Source organism: Amborella trichopoda, chromosome 8 (genome assembly GCF_054954075.1).
Source record: "Amborella trichopoda isolate Santa Cruz 75 chromosome 8, AtrichopodaSantaCruz75HAP2 v2.0, whole genome shotgun sequence".
NCBI lineage: Eukaryota > Viridiplantae > Streptophyta > Magnoliopsida > Amborellales > Amborellaceae > Amborella > Amborella trichopoda.
The window spans coordinates 2,952,201-2,975,076 of record NC_142343.1 but is presented as its reverse complement, the minus strand read 5'-3'; the positions used below and the strand labels follow the sequence as shown (position 1 = coordinate 2,975,076).

The window sequence follows — 22,876 nt, the reverse complement described above, 5'->3', positions numbered from 1 at the left end:
GTTAATTTTATTTTTACTGTGTTGTACTTCTTAATATTTTTCGTAATTGCGTTATGGTGAGAAGTACGGATGCTCAAACTTTGAGCTTAATTCGATATATAGAAATAATAATAAAATTAAGAGATTTAAGTGTAATAAACATAAGACTATTTTTTAATTTAAAAAATAAAAATGGGGTTCTTTTGTTAATCTACCAATCCCTAACAAAAAGTAATGTATCAAGGTTAAAGAGAAGTATCCAATTTCCCAAAAGCCGTATATTTTTTTGGGAGAGAAGACAGCCTTTACCGGTTTTCTCGATAGGTCAGGAGTTACATTTTTTAAAGTGGTAGTGGGTAGGCCCCTAACCGTATTTTCAAATAATTAGGAGTTGGGGAGGTGACGTCAGTCGTAGAGTTGGGTACGACCAATGGTTTAAAAAGCGGATCGGTGATTCGGATTGGGCGTTTCAAAAACTGATTCGGATCGGTGAATCGACGATTCGGGTCGGGAATCGATTGAATCGGTCGGATTAAAGCTTCAAAAAAATCCGAATTTTTTTTTAAAATTCATTATAAATGTTGTTTTTTAAAAATCCAATAAAAAATGAGGGTACTATATTATTAACTTTTATTTTTTTCATCAATTTGTGAATATTGAGATCTCTTTCCCTGTATAAACTTAAGTATTAAATTTGCATCACATAAAAAAACAATCATAGCATTATCATGAATAAAATGTATAATTATACATGAACTATAATAAATAGTAGACTAAATCAATAAAAGAATGGCCATTAAAATCTCGTTTTGGCGAAAAACCCTAATCCGCTTAAAAAACCCAAATTATAACAACCTAACTAACTATAATCCAAAATTATTACAACTTAACTAATTATAATATTATATACTGAAATTATAATTATTAGTTTATATTTTATAATTATTTTATTAGATAAATAATAACAAATTAAAAATATTTTATAATATTATCTAATTTAAAATGTATTATTGACAACTGTAAAAAAAATAGTACATTACATTATTTATAATGTAAAAATTAATAAATAAAATAAAAAATTTGGTGATCAATGTAAAAATTAATAAAATGCATACAAATTTTAGAAAAAGCACTTTAATTTATTATATGCCCAAAGGGGAACAAAAATTAGCTCAAGAAAGGATTACTATTATATGGCGCAAGAGGGGATTCGAACTTGAGATGTCAAAGCAAATAATATTAGTGATAACTATGTTGATTCTTGAGTCAAACTGGGCGAGTCCGGTTCAACTCGACGTTTTTCTAAACACTGGTTTTACGTGAATAGGAAGGAGAGAGGTGGCTAATGAGTATTGGGTGTGAAAGTGAAATAAAAGAAACGAAAGCCACAAGGCGTTTATTTGAGCGAGGAGGGTTGGACGAAAACGAAAGTTACGAAATCTTAACATGAAAAGAAACAACGAAAAAGGGTAAAGGGGGTGTTTCTTTTGTGGGTTTTATTTAGTGGGTTCTAGTGAGAGAAAGGAACAGGGGAATGGGAGAATGAGAGGGATAGCCGTGCATCATGAGAGAGAGAGGGGGAAGGCAAAAGCGGGCCGCAAAGGAAGAGGATGGGGAAGCAGCGTGAGCAGGGCGCGAGTTGTAGGTGATGGGGCAGCAGCGCGAGACGCTCGTGGTTGCAAGTTGACAGAGATCGAGCAAGGATGGAGGCCGCGAGATCAGGTGCAGGGAAATGAGGAGGAGTAGGAGGATGGACTCAGCAGGCGGAGGATGGAAGAGAATGGCGGAGGCAGAGGTTGCAGCAAAGGAAAAGAATGAGTGAGGCGGAAGTTGCAGGTTGGAGTAAAGGGGTGAGATTGGGAGAGGCGGAGGTTGGTCGTGACTTTAATTTGTGATGGCGGAGGAAGGTCATGGCTGCAATTCGTGATGGCGGAGGAAGATCATGGCTGCAATTTGTTGCCTCTTGGTTGCAGGAAGTTAGAGAAAGAAAGAAGCAGAGTGGATGGGAATTGCAGAGATTTTAGAGAGAGAGAGGGAGTAGCAAGCTAGAACTGGCTGGGAACCGCTAGAACCGGGTGGGAACCGGCGGTTCTGCTCTAAAACCAAGCGGTTCCTGATTTTGTACAAGAACCGACACGGTCTGTGCCGATTCCCGAGTCGAACCGGATGGTTCGACCCGTCGCTTTTTTAAACACTGGGTACGACACTGACTGTATATCGCGACCCTACCAACACGACCCTAGCTCCTTACCTCAAGTTTGGTTTGGGTGAGTCAGTGCTACTAACTTATTAAGAACTCAAAATCCATGTTTTGCATTGTGAATATTTTCGATGATTATCATATGAACTCCAAAATTTCATAGACAAGTAGGTTTTTATCCAATGGAGTAAATGCACAATGTACTCCCACAAGAGTTGCTAGGCACTCTCTCTTTCACATTAAGTTATTAGGCACTCTCTCTTTCACATTAAGTTATGCAAGTCTCCAAAGTACTTAGCACCGGGTTTTTCGATTCTACGATCCAACTAACAAGGGTCCGTTTAGATACCTGGAAATATATTATTGGTGTAATACATTATTTGTAAATGGATTGTCACTGTTTGGGTGGTATTTAGATGCAACTTGATAAAATACATTTCTACTGTTTTGTTATGTCTGAAAGAATATAACTTGAGAAAATACATTGCTACTGTTTGGAAATACATTGCTACTGTTTGGTTATGTTTAGAAAAAATATGAGAAATGCATTACCATCTAGATATGAAAAATTTGGCTATGTTTGGCTAACATGATTAGACATTGGTTTCAACATGATAAGTTATTGGAATAACATGATTTCATTATGATAAACTTTATTTTTATTTGTGTGAAATTTTTATTATGATTGTTTTGTGTAATTTCTTATCGATTACCAATTACTATTATTATTGTTTTTGTTTTTATATGCTGCTAAAATGAGGGCTACAAACCAAATTGGGGATAAATGGATGTAGAATTTATTATTATTATTTTTGTTTTTATAGGCGTCTGATGGAGGCCTATAAACCAAATTGGGGATATAGGGATGTATAAATTTTTTTATTATGATTGCACTAGAAAATTGTCTTCTTCAAATCAATTTAGATTTTCCACTACTTTCACTTACTCATTATTAAATATTTTTATTTTTATATGAGAGTCAGATGAGGACTATAACCCAAATTAGGATAAAGGGATGTAGAAATTTTTTATTACGTAGAAATTTGTTCTTGTACACCTGTTCAAGTCAATTTAGATTCGTCTTTTCATATCCTTTACTTTCACTTTCTATTTACCATAATAATTATGCAATAACTTGAGAGAGGGAAATGTGTTTTTAAGTGGAGATAGAGCAGAGAGACGCATGCGAAACATTTCCAAAAATTATCCGTCAAGCACGTGATAGATTTTTCACCCGTTACCCCCCACAGATTTCGTGATTTTTTGGAAAATCTTGAGTAATATCGGATAACGTCTTTTCATTTTCTTATTATTAAAGTGTACCCAAACAATATAAATATCATATTTCCTTGTAATCTATTGTAAGGTAATAGATTTCTAAATAATCTATGGGAAAAAGTTTATATAAAGATACAACCAAACTACGGATGTACCTCAAAAATCCATCGGAAAAGATAGTTTTAAGGTTGAAAAACCCTTTGATTGATCAACTTGATATCGAGATGTATGACCATAAAAAATAAAAAGATTTTAAGCCTTAGAAATAGTGCATTTTACAACATATTATCTACACCGTCCATTTTCAAGATTTTCATATTTTTATAGATCTATTTGATTTTAACTATTTTTGAAATTTAACATTTTATAATTAGATATAAAAATAGACTTTGAGATAAGCCTAAAAACATTTTACATCAAAATTATAATACCATGATAAAATTTGAAATTGCACCTTACCTCTAGATATGCCAACTGCACCCATCAGTAAATTAAGCATGACTGGAAATTTTCCTCTAACATTATGGATTCAAAGTCTTTACCTATCCTTAATATAATAGACGATTAAATTTCTATGGGGTTGATCCTTTGGTCTACTTCTAAAATAGCATGCATTCCAATTATATGCCTACCCATTGAATAAGTTATGATTAAATCTTTCTTTTAAGGGCCTAAAATGTAGGATAATTGCATTTTGTGGGGCGAAGCTTTGAACTCCCCCTCTTGACAAAATGTTGTTAGCAGATACTATAGTTTTGATAAGTGAGACTCGAAAATGCCTCTTGACAAAATGTTGTTAGCAGATACTATAGTTTTGATAAGTGAGACTCGAAAATGCCGTCAATACAAGGTTAGAACTTTGGAGAGATGTTCTAGAATCGAAAAATTTTAAAATTAGCCGAACTAAGACAGAGCATATAGAATACAAATTTAATAATTATAGGAGGAGAAATAAAGAAGTAGTTAATGACCGATGGTCAAGAAATACCAAAAAAATGTACTTTCTATGTCTTGGGTCGATAATCTAGAAAAATTGAGAGATCAATGAATATGTATACCAATAAAACTGAAGGACAAGTTCTCTAAGACAATTGAGAGACCATTTTTGCTTTATGGGTTAGAATGATAGGCGATTAAAAAACAACATACCCATTTTAATCAACATACCCATAAAATGAGTGTAGCTTAGATGAAGATGTTTTAATAGCCATTTTGCCCAAGGAAATCGCTGTATAGTATGCTCCCACATAAGAGAAGCATATAAGGATCAAAGAACTCAGGATTTAAAATTTTATTTGAAAATCATCACACTCTAAGCAAATCCCAAAATTTGTATATCAATAAGAAAACGTTCCAAGTAAATCCTAGCATTATTTCAAACATTTAATCGAAGCCGAAATTTAGAAGTCCGAAATATCGGACCCAAAACTAAAACAACGAAACCGAAATTGCCCAAAATCAACTGAAACTGAAACTTACAGTTTTGAAATGAGCAGCTCATCGAAGCCCAGGATAACGTTGTACACTTGGTTTTGCTGAGAGAGAGAGATGAAGCAGGGCCTTGTATGGAAACCCTCCTCTCTCTCTCTACCCCCCATTTCTTCCAAATGGACCTGCAACTCTACTTCCTCTCCTTCCTCTCTCTCTCTAGATGGAAACCCAACTTCCCTCTCTCTAAAAACCTCATCTAATGGCGATATTTTATCTGCGAAAGAGAGGAGGCAGCTGAGGAACCAGAGGAGAGAGAGCAAAACAAGTAATTGGAGAGAGGAAATAGAGGAGGCTCTCTCTAAAAAGACCAAGAAGAAGAAGAAACCTTCTTGGACTGAACAGCTAAACCTTGATAACCTCTCTCTATTGGGGCCTCAATGGTGGATGGTTAGGATCGCTAGGGTTTCAGACGTGGATGCAGCTGAGCCTCTTGCTCGTTCCCTTGTTAGGAATTTCCCCAATCTTGAGTTCCAGGTTTTTTTTTTTTTTATCTGAAATATTATGATTAAAATTTGCAAGGTTTCAATTGAGTATCTAATTCTTTGATTTTGTGTTCAAATTTTGGGCTATTATCTGGTTCTTGAATTTGTGGTTGAACTTTAGGTCATTATCTATTACTCATAGGATCCACAGACTCCACGTCCGCAAATACCCTAAAGCATCTATTAATTTCAACATTTTTGTGAATTATCAATGAATTTCTTCGTAAAATGGTATAAATTGTTGAAGTTTATGTCTTATTTCAGTTCTGTCTTATAGATATATCGATATTAATCCCAACTGCGTGGGAATTGATTTTTTGGTACTTCTAACATTTTTCTGAATTATTGGTATTTTTCAAATTTATTTCTATCTTATTTTTCCATTTATCCATTAAAAAGAAACTGATAGAGAAAAAGTGGCCTCTCTTACTAGTTGATAATTGATTGCCCTAGGATTTAATTGTGCAACACCATTTTCGCTTTGCATTTGTTTTACTCTATGTGTTATTTTTATTCTTCTGTAAAACTCAATGTATAGTTCTGTTTTTCTTTTTGGCTAAGTATGTATGGGTATTCTCCTTGATAAGTGACTGATAAATTTGATGTAAAACTTGAGTTTGGTATCCTTTATCTTACTGGGAGCTGTTATATAATGCACAATGAGAGATGATTGATAACCCAAATTTGCTCATATGCTTTAATAAAATAAAATGTGGAACAAAAACCAAAAGGAACACAACTAAATATAAAATTATTTGAGCATATGTTTACTAACACCCCACAAACTAGTTAGTAGGAGGGAGGGAGGGAGGGAGGGAGGGAGGGAGGGAGGGAGGGAGGGAGGGAGGGAGAGAGAGAGAGAGAGAGAGAGAGAGAGAGAGAGAGAGAGAGAGAGAGAGAGAGAGAGAGAGAGAGAGAGAGAGAGAGATTTTCTTCATATTTTATAGAGTAAATGATAAAAGACTAAAAGTGATATGAATGTGAAATCCCTTGTGTGCAGGCGATGTATGGTACCGTTAAGTCTTAACATACTCTGAAGATGTGGCTATAAGTTAAAAATAAGAGAATATATTCAGTAGTTATGAGTGTGAATCCCCACCCAGTTCATGTTTTTCTTTAATTATGTTTGTGCTGGTCTTAGAAATGCTCAGAATATGATTTTATTGGATGAATTCATGATCAATCTTAATGAAATGACAATCAGCTCAAAATGGTTTGTTTATTTATGAAAGATCAAGTATCTGCTTCTTTTGTTGTCTTCAAAATATTGGAAATCAAAATTGATTTTCTTTTTGGTACTGAAGCAATATGGCCATCACTGGTGTTATTGCTAGAGTGAAACAAGAGTAGGCACTAGGCAACACTAAGAAAGCTAGCATCTCCTAATACTCAGAAATTCATACGAAGATAAAGATTATGTTGGAAGTAAAATGATTCGTTCTTCATCACAAATTGACTGTTGATCTCAATGTGCTCTACGTGTCCATGAAAAGTCAAGTCATCTATTTTCTTCTTGCCTTTTTTCAGCAAATACCAGAATTTGAAGAGGTTTCTGGTTGCAAAAGTTATATGGGGAAGCAACAGGATCATCACTGGTGCTTTGCTCCCAAAAACAAAAAAAGAAAAAAAAGAAAAGAAAATAGGGTCATCACCGGTGTTATTGACAAGGGAAACAAGAGTGAAGAATGCAAAGATTGAACTTAGAAGCACGATACTATTCCTCGTCAACAAAATTGCATCTCCCTAGCTTTGGGATTGCATTTTGAAATTATTTTGCTGCGGCTTTTACTTTTGATCTTTGAGGACGTGATAGAGAAAACGATGAAAAGTTAAAGAAACAATCCATGTTGGAGTGCTTATCATGAGGTCCTCTCTCATTTGCTTTTGATGGTCAAACTATATTCCGTGTGCACTAGTTATTCCACTGAGTTTGATTGGCTGTAGATTTGATTAAATTGCATTTTCAGCTAATAATGTCTATTAAATTTTCCATACCTTTTTTATTTGTTTCTTCTTGGTTCTCGAATATGTCAACGCTTTGGAAATTTTAGTTTATTTGGTCCATACGTTCATGACTTATCATATAGTCCATTTTTTGTGTATTACTATAAGTGGTATTATAGTCATAGTTTGCAAATAGTGCTTTTTATATGGAGGGACAGTTTTACAGGTTTACGCTCCAGCAGTCCATGTAAAAAAGAAGTTGAAGAATGGTACTTACTCAGAGAAGGCAAACCCACTCTTTCCTGGTTGCATATTCTTGAGATGTGTTTTGAACAAGCAGATACATGACTTTATCAGGGAGTACACTGGTGTTAGAGGCTTCATTGGATCTAAAGTTGGAAATACGTAAGCACTTTTTTTTTTTAATAGCAATTATCATCTCTCTCTCTCTCTCTCACGCACACACCTACACACAGAGGGTATACTTCTCTCCAGAGAATATTGGCAACCAGAACCTCCCTGCAACTTGGTTCCTCGAATTCTGAATTTATTTGAATATAGAAAACTGGTAATCAAAATCAGAATCACAATCAGATATCTCCTTTAGCAGATCTATATAATGGCTTACCAGTCAAGCGGCCATGGCTCTCTAGATACTCCATCAGGACATTTTACTATTGACTGACCTTTACAATTTGTTATGCTTAATTCCATCTACATTGTCTCCTTTCATTTTCTGTTTTTGGTGGCTAAGCTGGGATTCTCTCTCTCTCTCTCTCTCTCTCTCTCTCTCTCTTTCTCTCTCTCGCTAAGATTCAAACCTTGGATGTTATCTGTGTTTACACCTTAGCTACTAAGCCGATAGGCAAAACCCTCATTCCTAATTTTCTTCTGTATGGCAAACCATGCTTTTTGCAGCATACGCCAGATCAATAAGCCCAAACCCGTGCCTGCAAATGAAATGGAAGCTATATTCCGACGAGCTAAAGTAGAACAGGAAGAAGCAGACCGGGTATTCAAAGAGGAGCAACAGAGAGAAAGACTCGTTAATGAAACAAACGGAGAGGAGAACACTGCTGAGAAGCCAAAAAGACGAACGAGGAAGAGTGCCAAGCCATCTGCAAGTGAAGATGCTCATCAACTCAAATCAGGAGAGGGGTCTGAACTTCTCCTTCCAGGTTCTAGTGTTAGGGTTTTGTCTGGTCCATTTTCAGAGTTCACAGGCCTTCTAAGAGAAGTGGATCACGATGCTTCTAAGGTAAGATCCTGGGGCCTAAAAGTTCAGATCTTCTTACCTTGTTACTTGCTCTATCTTTCGTCGACTCTTTCATCTATGGTAGTCAACTTATCTGCCAAATATTTTTTGTTATCAGCAAGTAGAGTAGAATCAATGAGAGTTTTATCAAATCACAACCAAAATATTCAATAACATTTCACCCATTTCTTTTGTCTTGGTTTCTAAAAGTCTATCAAGGTACACGTCATGGGGTTGACATGTTTTTTTTGTATGACCAATTTTCAATGTTGCCTCCCAATCAAAACCAATGTGGTTTTCAGGAAAAATACATGCGTGAGATGTTTGGCATTTTTGAATACCAATGTCTGATTGAGCACTCTATGAGATATTGGTATTTGTAGATACCAGTATGGCTTAGTGATATATTGGTGTTTCAGACATTGGTATTTGTGGATACTAGTATGGCTTACTGATATATTGGTGTTTGAAACTCTCTGTAAGATATTGTTGTTCAAAATGCAATATCTCACATGGTACTTAAGAGTGATATAATGTTGTGTAAACATAATTTCTTGTGAAAACTTAACACCCGTGAGGTTTTGGTCATAGGGTGACTTAATGAGATATTGGCTTTAGAAAATACTAATGTTATATTATTTTTTAGTGTTGGAGACTTCCAAAATACAAATATCTCGCAAGGTACCTTCGTGTTCTACAATATCAATACGTCACATAGAGTTTAGAGCGAGGTATTGGTATTAAAAAATAATGATATGTCACATATGTGGTTTCCTTAGAGGAAAAAGTTTATATAAATGAGAGGCTCTAAACAATTAAATTAGGGCGCACGTCAAAATTTTCACCAGAAGAGGTTGTTTTGATGCCCAAATATCCTCAAATTGATCATCTCGACCTCAAGATGCATGGATATAAGAAAAAAAAATGGATTTCAAGTTTTGGAAATAATGCATCTTGTAATGCATTTTTGGACTGTCATTTTTCAAGATTTTCAAGCTTTCATAGATCTACTCGATCTACACTATTTTTTAAGCTTTAAATTTTATAATTAGAGATGAAAATATATTTTAAGGCTATCACAAAGATTTCCAGTATAGAAACCATATTTTTCGACACTATTTGAAGGTGCGCTTTACTTTGATTGTTTAGAGCGACAACTCTATACAAACCGCACCCGTTCTTAAAAGGTACTTTTGTTGTGATGGACACGTTAAAAAACCAGCCATCGAACAAGTTTTAGTCTATTATTGTATGCCTTTTGAGGTTTTCTTAAATTAGGACAACAAAAGGATTAGTTTCCATCTAATCCATTGTTGAACCATAGGCATGTAGGTCGAGGGTTTTCTCAAATTAGGACAAGAAAATGGGTGAAATGTTAAATAGTGCATCTTTTGTAGATGGTTTGATAAATTTCCTAGGGAAAATAATATTGCATAAGTTCTTCTAAAACTTGCATATATGAATTTTTTCAAACAATGTGAGCCCAACGACCATGATTGAACCACCAAGGCCAATCTGGATAGCCAGTGTTAACTGAAAAGGATGGGGATGTTTTGTTAAACTTTTGTGTATTACTTTTTTAACACATCTAGGTCAAGTGCATGCCCCCAACTTTTTTGGCCAATTCAATCCCTTACAAAGAATAAGCAGAAGATCTATGTGGTAGCTGTTAGATGGGCCTAGATTCTATCTAGCCCGTTGGGCTTATTAGAGTGTTCCAAGCTCCCACCGAATAATATTATCTTTTTGTTGGCATGTAATGGAAAGAACTGCAAATACATGACATATTCATTAATAAGTTACAAGTAATTTGTGATGCAGGCAAAGGTTGGTTTCATGTTGTTTGGAAAAGAGAGCTTGGTCGACCTCGACATCAACCAAATTGCTCATGTACCTAAGTGAACAATCGCTCTTCCAGTTTAAGATGGGCTCCAAGGTTGTTTTGGTCATATCATGGAATCATAATCTTGAATGCAATTGTAACGCTTGGATGAGTTCCAAATTTTGTACGAGTTGAGTGTAAATTGGATAAAATATTGTTTTTAGAATAAATGAAAAATTAGCACTAATCTGCCTGCACTCATGTTATCAAGTAGACCATGGATAAATTACAAAAAATGAGAAAATACCACTAGCAGATGTTCCTGACATTTTAAGGATGCGAGGACATTATATTCTCTCATAAACATTGTAGCAACAAATTGATATATGTGAGAGTATTTTAGTTTGGAAAAATATCTGTTAAGTGGACCGATTCATGCGTTAGCCCTGATTTTTAATGGTATTCATGATTGAACACATCTGAAATTAACATAAATCTTTTTTGCACGAGTCATGAATTTGGAGCTCGAAATAGCGTAATGGATCTAATGATCTTTGGCTAATTGAAATGAATAGTCCAAGAAAGGTATAAAAAGTTCAATTTTTAAAGCACAAAATGTAATTCTTTGCAAATTCATAATCGTGGTAGTCTACACAACAAAATGCAAAATTTCATACCCAAAAACCATCTTATCAGCGGGTGGACTCATTGTAACATGTGTCTCAGAATACACCTAAACCCTATCCTTTTAGTTTGGACAGACATGGTTTCTATGAGTCCCCTCTTAAAAATCTATTTTTGAGATGGATTTGTGGACACAATTTTTAAGGACAACCTCTAATAGGGATCATAAATGTGAAAAAAAAAAAAAAAAAAAACACAACAGTTTTATAAAGAAAACATTTGGATCATTAGTTTCATCCGTTTTTAGATGGACCTCCAATTTGCATCCTGTCTTTAAAATGGATGTTTTATACCTTGGGGGACACGTAGAAATGTGTCCCCCGACTCATGAAACAATTTTCCTTTCAGTTGTCCACATTAAAGTACAACATTGATCATGCTCAAGTTTTTTTCATTGTTTTTGTTCCTGATTTATGATCAAGGTAACATGGTAACCTAGATGACAGCCCTGCAAAATTTCGGACAACAGCCCACCTCGAGATGGATTATGGGTATGTGAACTTACTAAGTGAGATAATGGACGCACCAAAACTGTATCATCTCAGTTTTTCTCAATAAGTGACAAAAGTTGATGTTAACATCCAATGTTGGTCGCATTACCCAATGATTGAACATCGTAAGTTTCCTTTCTAATCATGGCAAATTGGAAATCCTAACTGAAGCGTCCAAGAGGATCAACTGAAACAAAGGGTCCCATGTAGTAATGACAGAAGAAACAAGCCGCATTGAATCAGTACATATGGGTATGCTCATTGATGGATATGAGAGAAAGAACAACCATATTGATTAACATTAGACAGGAAAAGGAAAAGAAGAGAAACAAAAAAAAAAAAAAATTAATAGGCAACAAAGGAAGCTACATGGCTCGATTTGGCTAGTCTGCAATCCCTCCATGTTTCTTTGTTTTAGCTGATCAACAGGAGGGTAAGGGCCTACTGAAACCCCTGAAATATGTGTGAGACAGAGAAAGACAGACAGAGTCAAGCCTGCACTTCAGATCTTGATTCATCCTTGATGGTCTTTTTAGAGTGCGGAATATACCTCCATCCTCTTTTATGAACTCCGCTTATCTTGTTTGGAGTCTCTGCAGTTGGGACATCTGCAATGATCCAGGAAAAAGGTGAACAGGTTTCTCCACGAACTCCAGAATAACCAATAGAACTACAGTACATGGTAAATCAGAGTGATTCTCAAATGGATGGCTCAGATTTCTCACTTGCATGCATGCCCTTGAATGATGCATTCAAATGAACCAACACCTAAATCCTATAACAAATGAACCAGATTTGGATCAAGTTGAAGTTCACTTCTTCTGGTTTTTATCTCATACGTGCATACATACATACATTCACAAGATTTCAGATGAAGCTCGGCGCATACCCTGACAAAAAACCCAGAGTTCTAATAACATTATGGGAGTCTAAGAATCCACTTTGTAAATGTTAAAGGTTTTAAAAAGTTGACAAACCACCAACTTTCTAGCAATGTTGAGACCAAAGTACTCCACTATTTTGCTGTCCAACAGATACTAGACATGTCAATGAAGTTCACAATGGATTGAAATGAATGTCCCACAGTGTTCTACTCCAAATAAGTGTGTCATCAAGATATACAGCTTTGGTTTCTTTTTTTAAGTTTGAAATAGTGTTATTCTTCATTCATTCAGCTTTGTAACATCGGGCATGCCTTTGCTAGGCCAAAGGTCATGATATGGAATTTGAAATAGCCCTCAGAGTAGAAAAGTTTCTGTAATATGTGCTCACTTTTGACAATCCTGCTGGGGCCAACCTCATATGATGATGTTTATTTCTGGAGCTTTTTTTTTTTTTTTGGCAATGCTGCTTTTCAAGGCTCTAAAGTTCACATTCACATGAATTTGCCTTTACTAGTAATACTTTTGAGCTACTAGAACCAGTGTTTAAAACCTCGGACTCGCTCCAGAACTAGCCCACTGCCCAGGGCACGTTGGCTTGACAAGCCCCAAGTTGATTCAGTGAGTCTCGTCCTCGGAAATTTGAAGAATATACACTCGATTTTTGTAAATACTCGGACCGACTAGGAGCATCCCAGTCTTGGTTGAGTCCAAGTCAGGTTTGCTGAGTTTTTAATCACTTTGTAGAACCAGTGAGAGTAAGTAATGATAGAATTGCGGAATTCCTGCTTCACCATTTCATGTAATAGCTTCTCAACTTCTCAGTTTATTTGTCATATATTTATCTATGTAAGATGCATCAGAACAAAAGGTACATTGACTACGGTTCAGAGACTGGCTTCTGAATAGTTGGATAGCATGGTCATGCAATTGATGGGGTAACAATTTCTAGGAAGCCCCAAAGATCTGCACATATTGGTCCAAGAGCCATGTATTCAGGACGCTCAGGGCTTGAAGTTAGCCAGAAGCTCTACAGAAAACAATGAGGTAAAATTCTATGAAATCCATTAAAAACCATCTAAAGAGAAGACTAAAAGGCCACAACAGACCCATAATCCCCTAAAAAGTATATTGACTTACCTAGATGCTAATTGGCATTCACAGATTCTAAAAGTCACACACTGGATATGGACTCTATGTCCAAAGCCATTAGGCTCCAAGAACTATGTCAAAACCTCAGAGGGTTCAAAATACATCTTCTATAATACCCCACTGTAAGAACCATGGCTTGACTTCTTTCTTAGCCAGATAAAGTGGCCCCTTCTCTACCATAAGTTCAATTCAAGGAAAAAAAAAGCAACCACAGGAGAACGCCATCCAGGGGCCTCAAATCCCTGGTCTACCATTCCCCAGAAAGCAATACCTCAAAGCAACAACTCAAGAAGGCCTCAAGGTCATATGAGCTCAGGAACTGGCTTCCGCTTCCACTGAAATTTTCTACTGAGGCTGGCCCTAAGATAGCACGTGTTGCGGTCACCCTCTGGAAATGTATCGTAAAAGATGATCCATATACATATATATATATATATAAGGGGTTTGTCTAGAGTTAACAACCTCTCAAAATACAAAGGTTCAAATTAAAAGGGGTTGTGATGTGTGTATTTATCAAAACAATCATTATTTTTTTATTAAAATATTATTTAAATTGGTAACTTTACCATTAAACAAGGGCAAATTTGAAATTTTCACAAAACTACAATGGCATTTTGGAAGTTAGTATCCTGGAACTTTATTTGTAGAGCACCTTTGTCCTTTAGTTAAAATTTCAATTTTACCCTTTATGGAGATGACAAAAGTACCCTATGTCTTGTAGTAATATTTACAAAATTATCAATGTTGAGTATCATGATAGGTTGTTGCTTACGCAACCCAAATCCATCATAGTTCACACAATTGTCATAGTAGCAATGGAATGCAGAAACAACATTTTTGGAAGACCTTGCTGGTTGCAGTGGTGTTTCGTTGTTCACTTCTTGTCTTCCACACTGTATACCATATGTTGGTGGTATCTAACAGATATCATAAAGCCATTAGACCTCACAAAGATGGGGTAATGTTTTCACCACAAAGGCAGTAAGATCTTTGGTCAAGAGGAACAATGTGCTTGGTGGAACAATCATACTTATTTCAAAGTTCTGACTGGGTCCTAATCGTTGGGACTATGCATGCAACTCCTTTTTTCATAGCTAAGCAAGACGACTTGGTTTTCTAAACTACAAAGATAATCAGAAACAATTTTAAGTTGGCCCAACTTATTTGCTTCACAAGTGGAGCCCACAAATTTGTTGGACAATGTTCCAATCAAACCTAAGCCGGGGTCCATTAGTTCTTCTGATGTTATGATAGGAGTAGGACAGTTTAGATATAAATGGACTCAAGCCATTGATTCAAAAAGCGGTCCGCCCAGCACCTAGGCGGGATGGGGGGCCCGGGCCCACTGCCCAAGCCTGGGCAAACCAACTAGGCGGACTGTCTTTGGGCGCCCGCTTAGGGTCCCTGGGCAAGCGCCCAAGGGACTGCACCCGGCTAGGTAAATAAATACCCTTCGGGTGGGCTATTTTGGTTTTTTTTTTTGTTTGGATTATAAAAATGCATGAATATGCATATTTAATACAAAATATGTACCTAAAACAAGGTTATTGGACACCATTTGCCCCATTTTAACCTACACCGCAGGTTCTGGGCAGCCACCTAGGCGCTGGGCGGCCTAGACCCCGCCGGCTGCATAGGCGCCGCCGGGAATTTTTTGGAACACTGAATGAAGCTGAATGCATTATGTGTTTCAGTGACCCAATTGACGGAAGAGTTTCAAAACCCATTATATTATCAAACCTCAAATATTCATGCATACCCTCTGAAGATGCATAACATCACCACGAAATTGATGTGAAGATGCCCTAGGCCCTAAGAGTGCAAGGGCAACAGGTGTTACTCGATGAGACTTGTTTGGACAAATTGATTTTTGTTTTAACTTGCTTCAATCACCATAGCATCAAATCTCAAATCCAATGCAGAATGCATGCTTCAAAATGCTTTATCTTCGTGAAAATACCCTAGGATCTTCCCAACTTTCTGATTGAGAAGAAAATATATATGAAGTACTTGATGGGTTCCTTATTTCTATTAAGAGGAGTTCCTAGTTGATGGGTTCCTTATTTCTATTAAGAGGAGTTCCAAGGAGGGCAATTGTAAAGAATGTTGAGTGCACAATATACGCTGCTATGCCATTTCATTATAAGGAATTTTTACCCTTTTCTACATCAGTTAGATAAATGAATAGACCGCTATGATTACTTTCCAAGAACATCGCTCTCATCAAGAAAACTTAAAAAAATTCCCTTGACTCGAGATGTTTACACTTTTTTTTTTGTCTTTTTTTTTTAAATTGTTAACTGTTGTATAGAAGAAAAGGGGAGTACAAAGGTTAGTCTGAGAAACCCAAAGCCCGGGCCTCCCGGCAAAAAATCAGGCTACCCTAGGAAGGTAACCCTATACAAAAAATTGAGGCTTATAGCGATCGCCCATTACAACAATGTACAAAGAGAGCCATAGACGGACTTATAGCAATCGCCCATTACAAAGATATACAAAAAGCCAAAGGAGGGGGAGGTCCTAGAGATGGGACCAAAACCAGTCCTGTGGTGGCAAAATAAAAGCCGTAGTCTTCTAAAGGTCAGTCCCCGATGCTCCAAGATCTGTGGTCTGTGCGAGTACTCCATCCCTAGCTAGCTGGTCTGCGGGGGTGTTTGATTCCCTTCAAGTATGCCTCCATAAGACGGGAATATCCCTGCAGATGTGAGAAAATCTCATCAAAGATCGAAGCAAGGTACCAAGGAGGAGGGGCGCGATCAGCAGCCCAAGTTATGATATTTCTGGCATCTCCTTCTACTAGCAAGGGTAGGTCCCAACCAGAGTGAAGTGTCTCGAGAGGAGTGCCAAGGACTCGGCCAGCTGAGAATCAGCATGGCCGATATACGTAGAGTAGGAAGCCAGGATGTTTCCGAGGTGTTCTTGAAAGACCCCTCCTATTCCTGATGGTCCGGGATTCCCAAGGGAACACCGTCAAAATTAAGTTTGGTGTGGCCTACCGGAGGAGGACTGCAATTGTCTGCTCTCGCCACCCGACGGGGTTGGAAATGGATGACATTTTCACAACTATGAACGAGAGCCATAGCCGAGACATCTTTGAAGGCTTTGTGGTTGGTGACCTAGAAATTCACTAGGGAGGCGATTTTGTGGAAAAAGGCCGAGACCTCTCTTTTGACTCCTCGAAAAATCCTCGAGTTTCTTTCGGTCCAGATTTCCCAAATCGTAGCAGCTATGGATGCCCACCATGGGCCATGGAGTGTCCACCGCAAGAAGAAGGAGAGTTGGGATGGAGGCAAGAAGTGACCCAGGTCAGACCAAAGAGTCCGAGGAGTTTGCTCTATAGGCTAAGGGCGAAGTTGCAGTGGATGAAGAGGTGAGGATTAGTCTCTTCTTCACAACTGCACATAACACAACGGTTGGGAATAGGGATACCCCTCCGTTGGAGCTGGTCGACCGTGAGGGCTCTTTTGGAGCTCGCAATCCAGTTAAAAGCCTCCACCTTAGGTGGGGCAATAGAGGACCACACCTTGAAGACGACGGATGTTGTGGATAGGGGGTAGGTGGGCGGTTCCAACAACCTTTTGTAAAAAGAAGTTATCGAGAAAACACCCGAGGGTAAGGGAGTCCAGATCATTCTGTCGGTCCAGAAGGGGCCAAGAAAGTGGCATGCCATAAGGAGGCCAGCAAGGTAAACTCAAGGAATTCGGAGTCGAAAAGGGACCATCTAAAGAGGGGTTCCATACCCTGAGACCCCTTGAACCAGGAAGCTCTTCTGCGATGGAGGAGGGATTGGAAGCCAAGGAAAATAAAGAAGGGAACCTGTCCCTCAGGGGAGTATGACCCAGCCAAACGTCTGACCAGAAGCACATTCTATGACCACCCCTTGGGTGGAACCGAACATTTTGCTGCAATAGAGAGAGGGTTGAAATAAAGGATTTCCACTCCCTAGAAGTTCCTCCGACAGCCAGGCATTAGGTGGGCTACTGTATTTGCACCATATCACTTGGGACCAAAGCATATTGTTGTGGTTCACTAGACGCCACCACCATTTGCCAAGTAGTGTCGTATTCTGTTTTCTCAAGATCCTAATCCCTTGTCCTCCCAAGTGCTTAGGTTGGCACACTCTCTCCCAAGATACAACGTGAAACTTAGAAGAATCAGCCTCACCTGGCCCAAGAAAGTTCCTCATAAGTTGTTCCAGATGGTTGGCTACTGTTGCCAGTATATGGAATTGGGACATAAGATGCACCGGAGTATTGGACATTGTAGCCTTTATGAGCGTTGTTCTTCCAATGAAGGTTAAGAACCTGCCTTTCCAACCGGCTAAACAGCAGACGCTGTCTATAACATGAGACCACTGTCTCTTTTTAGGATTCCCTATCCCCAAAGGCATCCCTAGGTAGGTGGTTGGAAGTTCTTCGATTTTGCACGTCCATTGTGGGATAAGCGCTTTTGTCTCCGATAGAGAAAGAACCACCCCTATCATAGTGGACTTCTCCATATTAACCTTGAAGCCAGTGGCATATTCGAAGCACTTAAGGAATAGGCGCAAGTACTCGATTTGATGTGGTACTGCATCGATGAACACCAAGGGATCATCAGCATACTATAAATGCGTTACAGTAGGACCTCTTAGACTGCTCTTGAACCCAGAAAGAAGGTCCGACTGGTACGTTCGAGAGATAGATTGGCTGAACACCTCGGCTAAGATTGCAAAGAGGAAAGCGGAGAGAGGATGCCCTTGCCTTAGGCCCCTAGATGAGGGGAAAAAACCTCTTGGTGTACCGTTGATCAGCACAAAGAAGTAGGGATGGGAGTAACAGCCCTCATCCACTTTCTCCAGCGATTCCCAAACCCCATCCTAGCCATTGTCTTGTCCAAGATCGACAAGTCGACGTTATCTTAGGATTTTTCCCAGTCAATCTTAAAGTTAAGATCGGGTTTTTTGGCAAGATGTCTAGAGTGTATGCACTCGTGAGCCACCAGGACCCCGTCAAGGATCTGCCTTTTTTTAATGAAACCACTTTGATTTAAGGAAATCACCAAGGGTAGCACCTCTTTGAGCCTAGAGGCCAGCACTTTGGACAAAATGTTATAGCTTGAGTTGACCAAACTGATGGGTTTGAAATCCTTGAGTTCCTCAGCCCCTTCAACTTTGGGTACCAAGGCGATAAAAGTCGCATTCATCGCATTGTGAAGGATGCCCCAATGGAGAATTCATCAAAGAACTTGAGAAAGTCGGGCTCAAAGGTATCCCAGAAGATCTTGAAGGGGGCTATAGGAAAGCCATCCAGGCTTGGGGCTTTGTCTTTGCCCAAGCCCGTTATGGCATCTAGAATTTCTTGTTCTGAGAAGGGCCTCTCCAACCATCGGGCCCAATAATTGGGGACAGTGAGAAACTGAAGGTCCCCCATCCTAGGCCTCGGGTCCAGTGGAGCCGAATAGAGGAAGCGATAGAAGGAGAGGATAGCTGCTTCTATCTCTGATGGTTTGTCCAGTACGGTATTGCCCACCTTAAGCATGGAGATGGAGTTCTCCCTATGCCGACAATTTGCTATTATATGGAAATAGCCAATATTGTGGTCACCATGGCAGAGCCATTCGACTCTGGAACAAAAAAATCTCTTCTTTTTTAAGGATTGAGAAGTAGTCGAGTTTAAGTTGGGTTCAAAGGTTAGACATAAAGGTGGACAGGGGCCAGGATTCTTTTGATAGTTTTGGGTAAGAAATTTTCTTAGAAATCCTATAAATAGCAAGGTGCTTATTCCTAAAAAGCAGCAACAGTGATTCATAAGGACCTTTTGATGAGTATCTGGGGTTTCAAGCGATTTTTGAGCTTTTCTAAATTTTATGGCAGGTCCTTAACCCACTTCACTCACAAGAATGGTTCTACTCCAAGTTTTGAGGGCTGCTTTCAGAAGTTGGATTTTTCTTTGAAGGATGAATCCTGCCCTACTTGAGACTAAAGGTGAGAAGAAGTCCCACTACTTGAGAGACAAGAGAGGATAAAGATGACTCTCCCAACCAAACAAGCTCAAACCGGAAGGGTTTGGAGCCCCTGTCAGTGGAGTGAGTTAAGGACCTGCCATAAAATTTAGAAAAACTCAAAAATCGCCCGAGACTCCAAATACTCATCAAAAGGTCCCTATGAACCATTGTTGTTGCTTTTTAGGCATAAGCACCTTGCTATTTATAGGATTTCTAAGAAAATTTCTTACCGAAGAGCATCTTTGAGGCCATTGACTAGCCATCCCAAAGCTTTCTTTAATTTTACTCCTCGCCAGTTTAAGATTTTTCTCAACTTTGGAAAGTAGAAGAGAAAACATGAGCCTTTGTGGCATCTTCTTCTCAAGTTTCCCCACTCTAGGCATCCATTTCATTTCAGCCCATCTTCGATCATATCACCCATTTTGGAACCTCTACTTTGTATGGCTCCTTCCTACAAGATGTTCCTCCCTGGTTTTAAGTCTCGTCTTTTTTTAAAGGAATCCCTAGTTTTGACTCTTGTCCCGTCGCTCTAGTAGAGCTTCAATCACCCAATATATTCCATCATCTTTTGTCATATCATACAAAGCATCTTCACCATTCAAGCAACTCAATGTCGAAGAAAAAAATTCGATATAAACTTTTAAACAATTGAGGACATTAGTGTCCATAAAAATGCAAGGGTAATGGAATGACATGCTGAGCTACAGAAGGGTGTTTAGTACACAAACTTAATGTTGGTCATTTAAATATAATATGTTTAATACCATGATCCAAGACACATTTTGTTTTGGGTAACACCGTTAGTGGGCCAAGAGTTGCCTAGTATCCCTAGTATCCCATGAACCCTATCCATATAAAAACACTTAACGAAGCCAATTTGCTAACCAAACCACCACCAAATATGAAGCAATGAAGAATGGACTAATTAAAGGAAAACAAATGCTCCCCATCCACTCAAAAACTTAAAATAGCCAAATGACACAAGCTCTTTAAAAAATATACCATCTTCCTACAATCGCTTGCTGCTCTATATTTCACCAAATTGCTGTTTATACGCCACTGCTAAGTTCTAACTATTTGATTATTTCTCATTCAAAAGATAAATTCACTTCTTGCACTCACTAATTCTGCAATTCTTCCATCCTGTTCAAAGGCTCAGCATATCATTTCCATTCAAATTTTATTTAAATCCATAGTAAATTTCCACCATTCTTATTTGTACCAGTCACTATAAACATTTTTTTTTTGAAAAATGTTAACCAGTCATTATAAACATTATACAAACAAAAAAAAATTACAAGTATTTCACTACAACTTACGAGCTTTATGGAATATACCCCAAGCCTTACCATGGCGCCCATCCTGTACAAGAAAAATAAACAAGCAAATAAATAACAATAATTTGATAACCTTTTTCTTAAAAAAAAAAAAAAAAGAGCAATAGGATCAATGTGAACAAACAAAAAAAAAAGGTTAATAAACAAAGAACATGCTCGCAGGAAACAGGGGCATAAAAATCCGGAAATTATTAACTAGGGGGGCACATTGAAGGTTTGAAGTTTTAAGGCCATCTGAGATTGAGAAAGCCAAATCATCGTTTAAACTAGAGTTTATCTCCAAAAAGATTGAGACAAAATAACACGTGAAAAAGGCAGAAAAGTAAATGTTTAGAGACCTTGCAGAGAACCAAAAACCCTAGACAAGAAAGAGGAAAAAGCGAAAGAACCAAGAAGCAAAAACCAAAACAAAATTATTACAAAAAATACAAAGCATCTTTTGAGCAGATGCAGGTATGAAAGACAACCCTAATTGATAGAAACCCAAAAAAACAAAAAAAATAGAAAACCAAAAACATATAGAAAAGGGGCCAACTAAATAAAAAAGGAAAAAACCAAGCATTTGAAAACCTTACAGAGATAAACCCCACACTGATTATTGAAGCCATTACCCCAATCTCTCTTTCAAAAACATTCTGAGACTCAAAAAAACCCTAATTCATCAGAAATATCAAAACACAAAGGCTCAAAAAATCGAAAAAAAAAAAAAAACTAAAACTAAAATGGGGCAAAACCGAATTTAAAAATTAAAAAAAATAAGCATTTGATCACCTTGTATAGATTAACCTTAGTGATCTGGTAATAAAAACCATGAGCCCAATGATTCTTAGCCAATTGATAGCCAATACCCCAATTTGGCAAGAACTGAGCAACCTCAAATAAGTTTTTCTTCTTTCTTCTCTTCGGCTTCTTTTGAGCCGAAGCTTGAGCCGACTCGGAAGGAGCCGAAGTAGAAGCCGTGCTAAAGGTTCTCATTGTGAAGAGAGAGAGAGATCGGCTCAAGAAGCCGGCGTAGCCGGCTCGGCTCAGCGCCGTCGCCATGACAGTCTCAGGGCCTTGCTCAAAACTCTAAACCCTGGTTCCTTTCGTGTGGTAAATGACGGAAAAGTTCCCGTTGTTGGGCAAAATTTGTTGAGCACCCTTAATGTTATGAAATTTTGAAATTTACGCTCCATGTATTCTATAAAAGGAAAATTGTTTGATAGGGCCGCAGCCCTATTAAATTTAATAAATAAAGCCTCACCTCATAACTCGTGCCTCACCTCATAACTCGTAGAAAAATATAATTCGAAGCATTGGAAACCTTTACAGGTGCGGTTTGTATAGAGCGAGGCTCTAAACGATCAAAGTAAAATGCACCTTTAAATATTGTTAAGAAATGTGGTTTTGATACTGAAAATCTTTTTGATGGCCTTAAAATATATTTTTATTTTTAATTATCAAATTAAAATTTTTAAAAATAAGGTAAATCGAGCATATCTATGAAATCTTAAAAATTGACGGTCCAAAAATGTGTTACAAAAGGCACTATTTCCACAACTTGAAATCCATTTTTTCTCGTATCTATGCATCTTGATTTCGAGATGATAAAATTGAGAATATTTGACCATCAAAACATCTTCTAGTGAAATTTTTGAAGAGGAGTCTAATTTGATTGTTTAGAGGCTCGCTCTATATAAACTTTTTTCAAAATGTAATTTAAGCATTGGAAACCTTTACGGGTGCCGTTGTATAGAGGCGGGGCTCTAAAAAATCAAAATAAAGCCCACCTTATAGTATCAAGAAATATGATTTCAATATCGAAAATCTTGGTGATAGCTTTAAAATATATTTTCATCTTTAGTTATAAAATTTAAAGCTTTAACAATAGTGTGGATCGAGCATATCTTAAAAAT

At 37.7% G+C, this 22,876-nt stretch overlaps 2 protein-coding genes across 4 annotated transcripts; one reads left to right on the top strand and one right to left on the bottom strand.

Moving 5' to 3' along the window:
- The first annotated feature begins 4,947 nt into the window (after positions 1 to 4,947).
- On the top strand, positions 4,948 to 10,698 carry PTAC13 (plastid transcriptionally active 13). Of its 2 annotated transcripts, none has more exons than XM_020669429.2 (4): positions 4,948 to 5,392; positions 7,601 to 7,779; positions 8,293 to 8,632; positions 10,451 to 10,698. In XM_020669429.2, exons 1-4 carry the CDS (start codon positions 5,006 to 5,008, stop codon positions 10,529 to 10,531), a joined length of 987 nt encoding a protein of 328 aa, XP_020525088.2. In that variant the 5' UTR covers positions 4,948 to 5,005; the 3' UTR covers positions 10,532 to 10,698. The 2 variants fall into 2 exon arrangements, with proteins under 2 accessions (XP_020525088.2, XP_006848041.2); XM_006847978.4 differs by having other exon boundaries at positions 4,948 to 5,422.
- Positions 10,699 to 11,860: 1,162 nt separating this feature from the next.
- On the bottom strand, positions 11,861 to 22,275 carry LOC18437780 (uncharacterized). 2 transcript variants are annotated; one of them, XM_011626394.3, is made up of 3 exons: positions 21,753 to 22,275; positions 20,964 to 21,006; positions 11,861 to 12,234 (listed from the first exon to the last, which is right to left on the bottom strand). In XM_011626394.3, the coding sequence occupies exons 1-3, from the start codon at positions 22,020 to 22,022 to the stop codon at positions 12,116 to 12,118; spliced, it is 432 nt and encodes a 143-aa protein (XP_011624696.1). In that variant the 5' UTR covers positions 22,023 to 22,275; the 3' UTR covers positions 11,861 to 12,115. The 2 variants fall into 2 exon arrangements, with proteins under 2 accessions (XP_011624696.1, XP_011624697.1); XM_011626395.3 differs by having other exon boundaries at positions 20,994 to 21,006; positions 21,753 to 22,134.
- Positions 22,276 to 22,876: the final 601 nt, after the last annotated feature.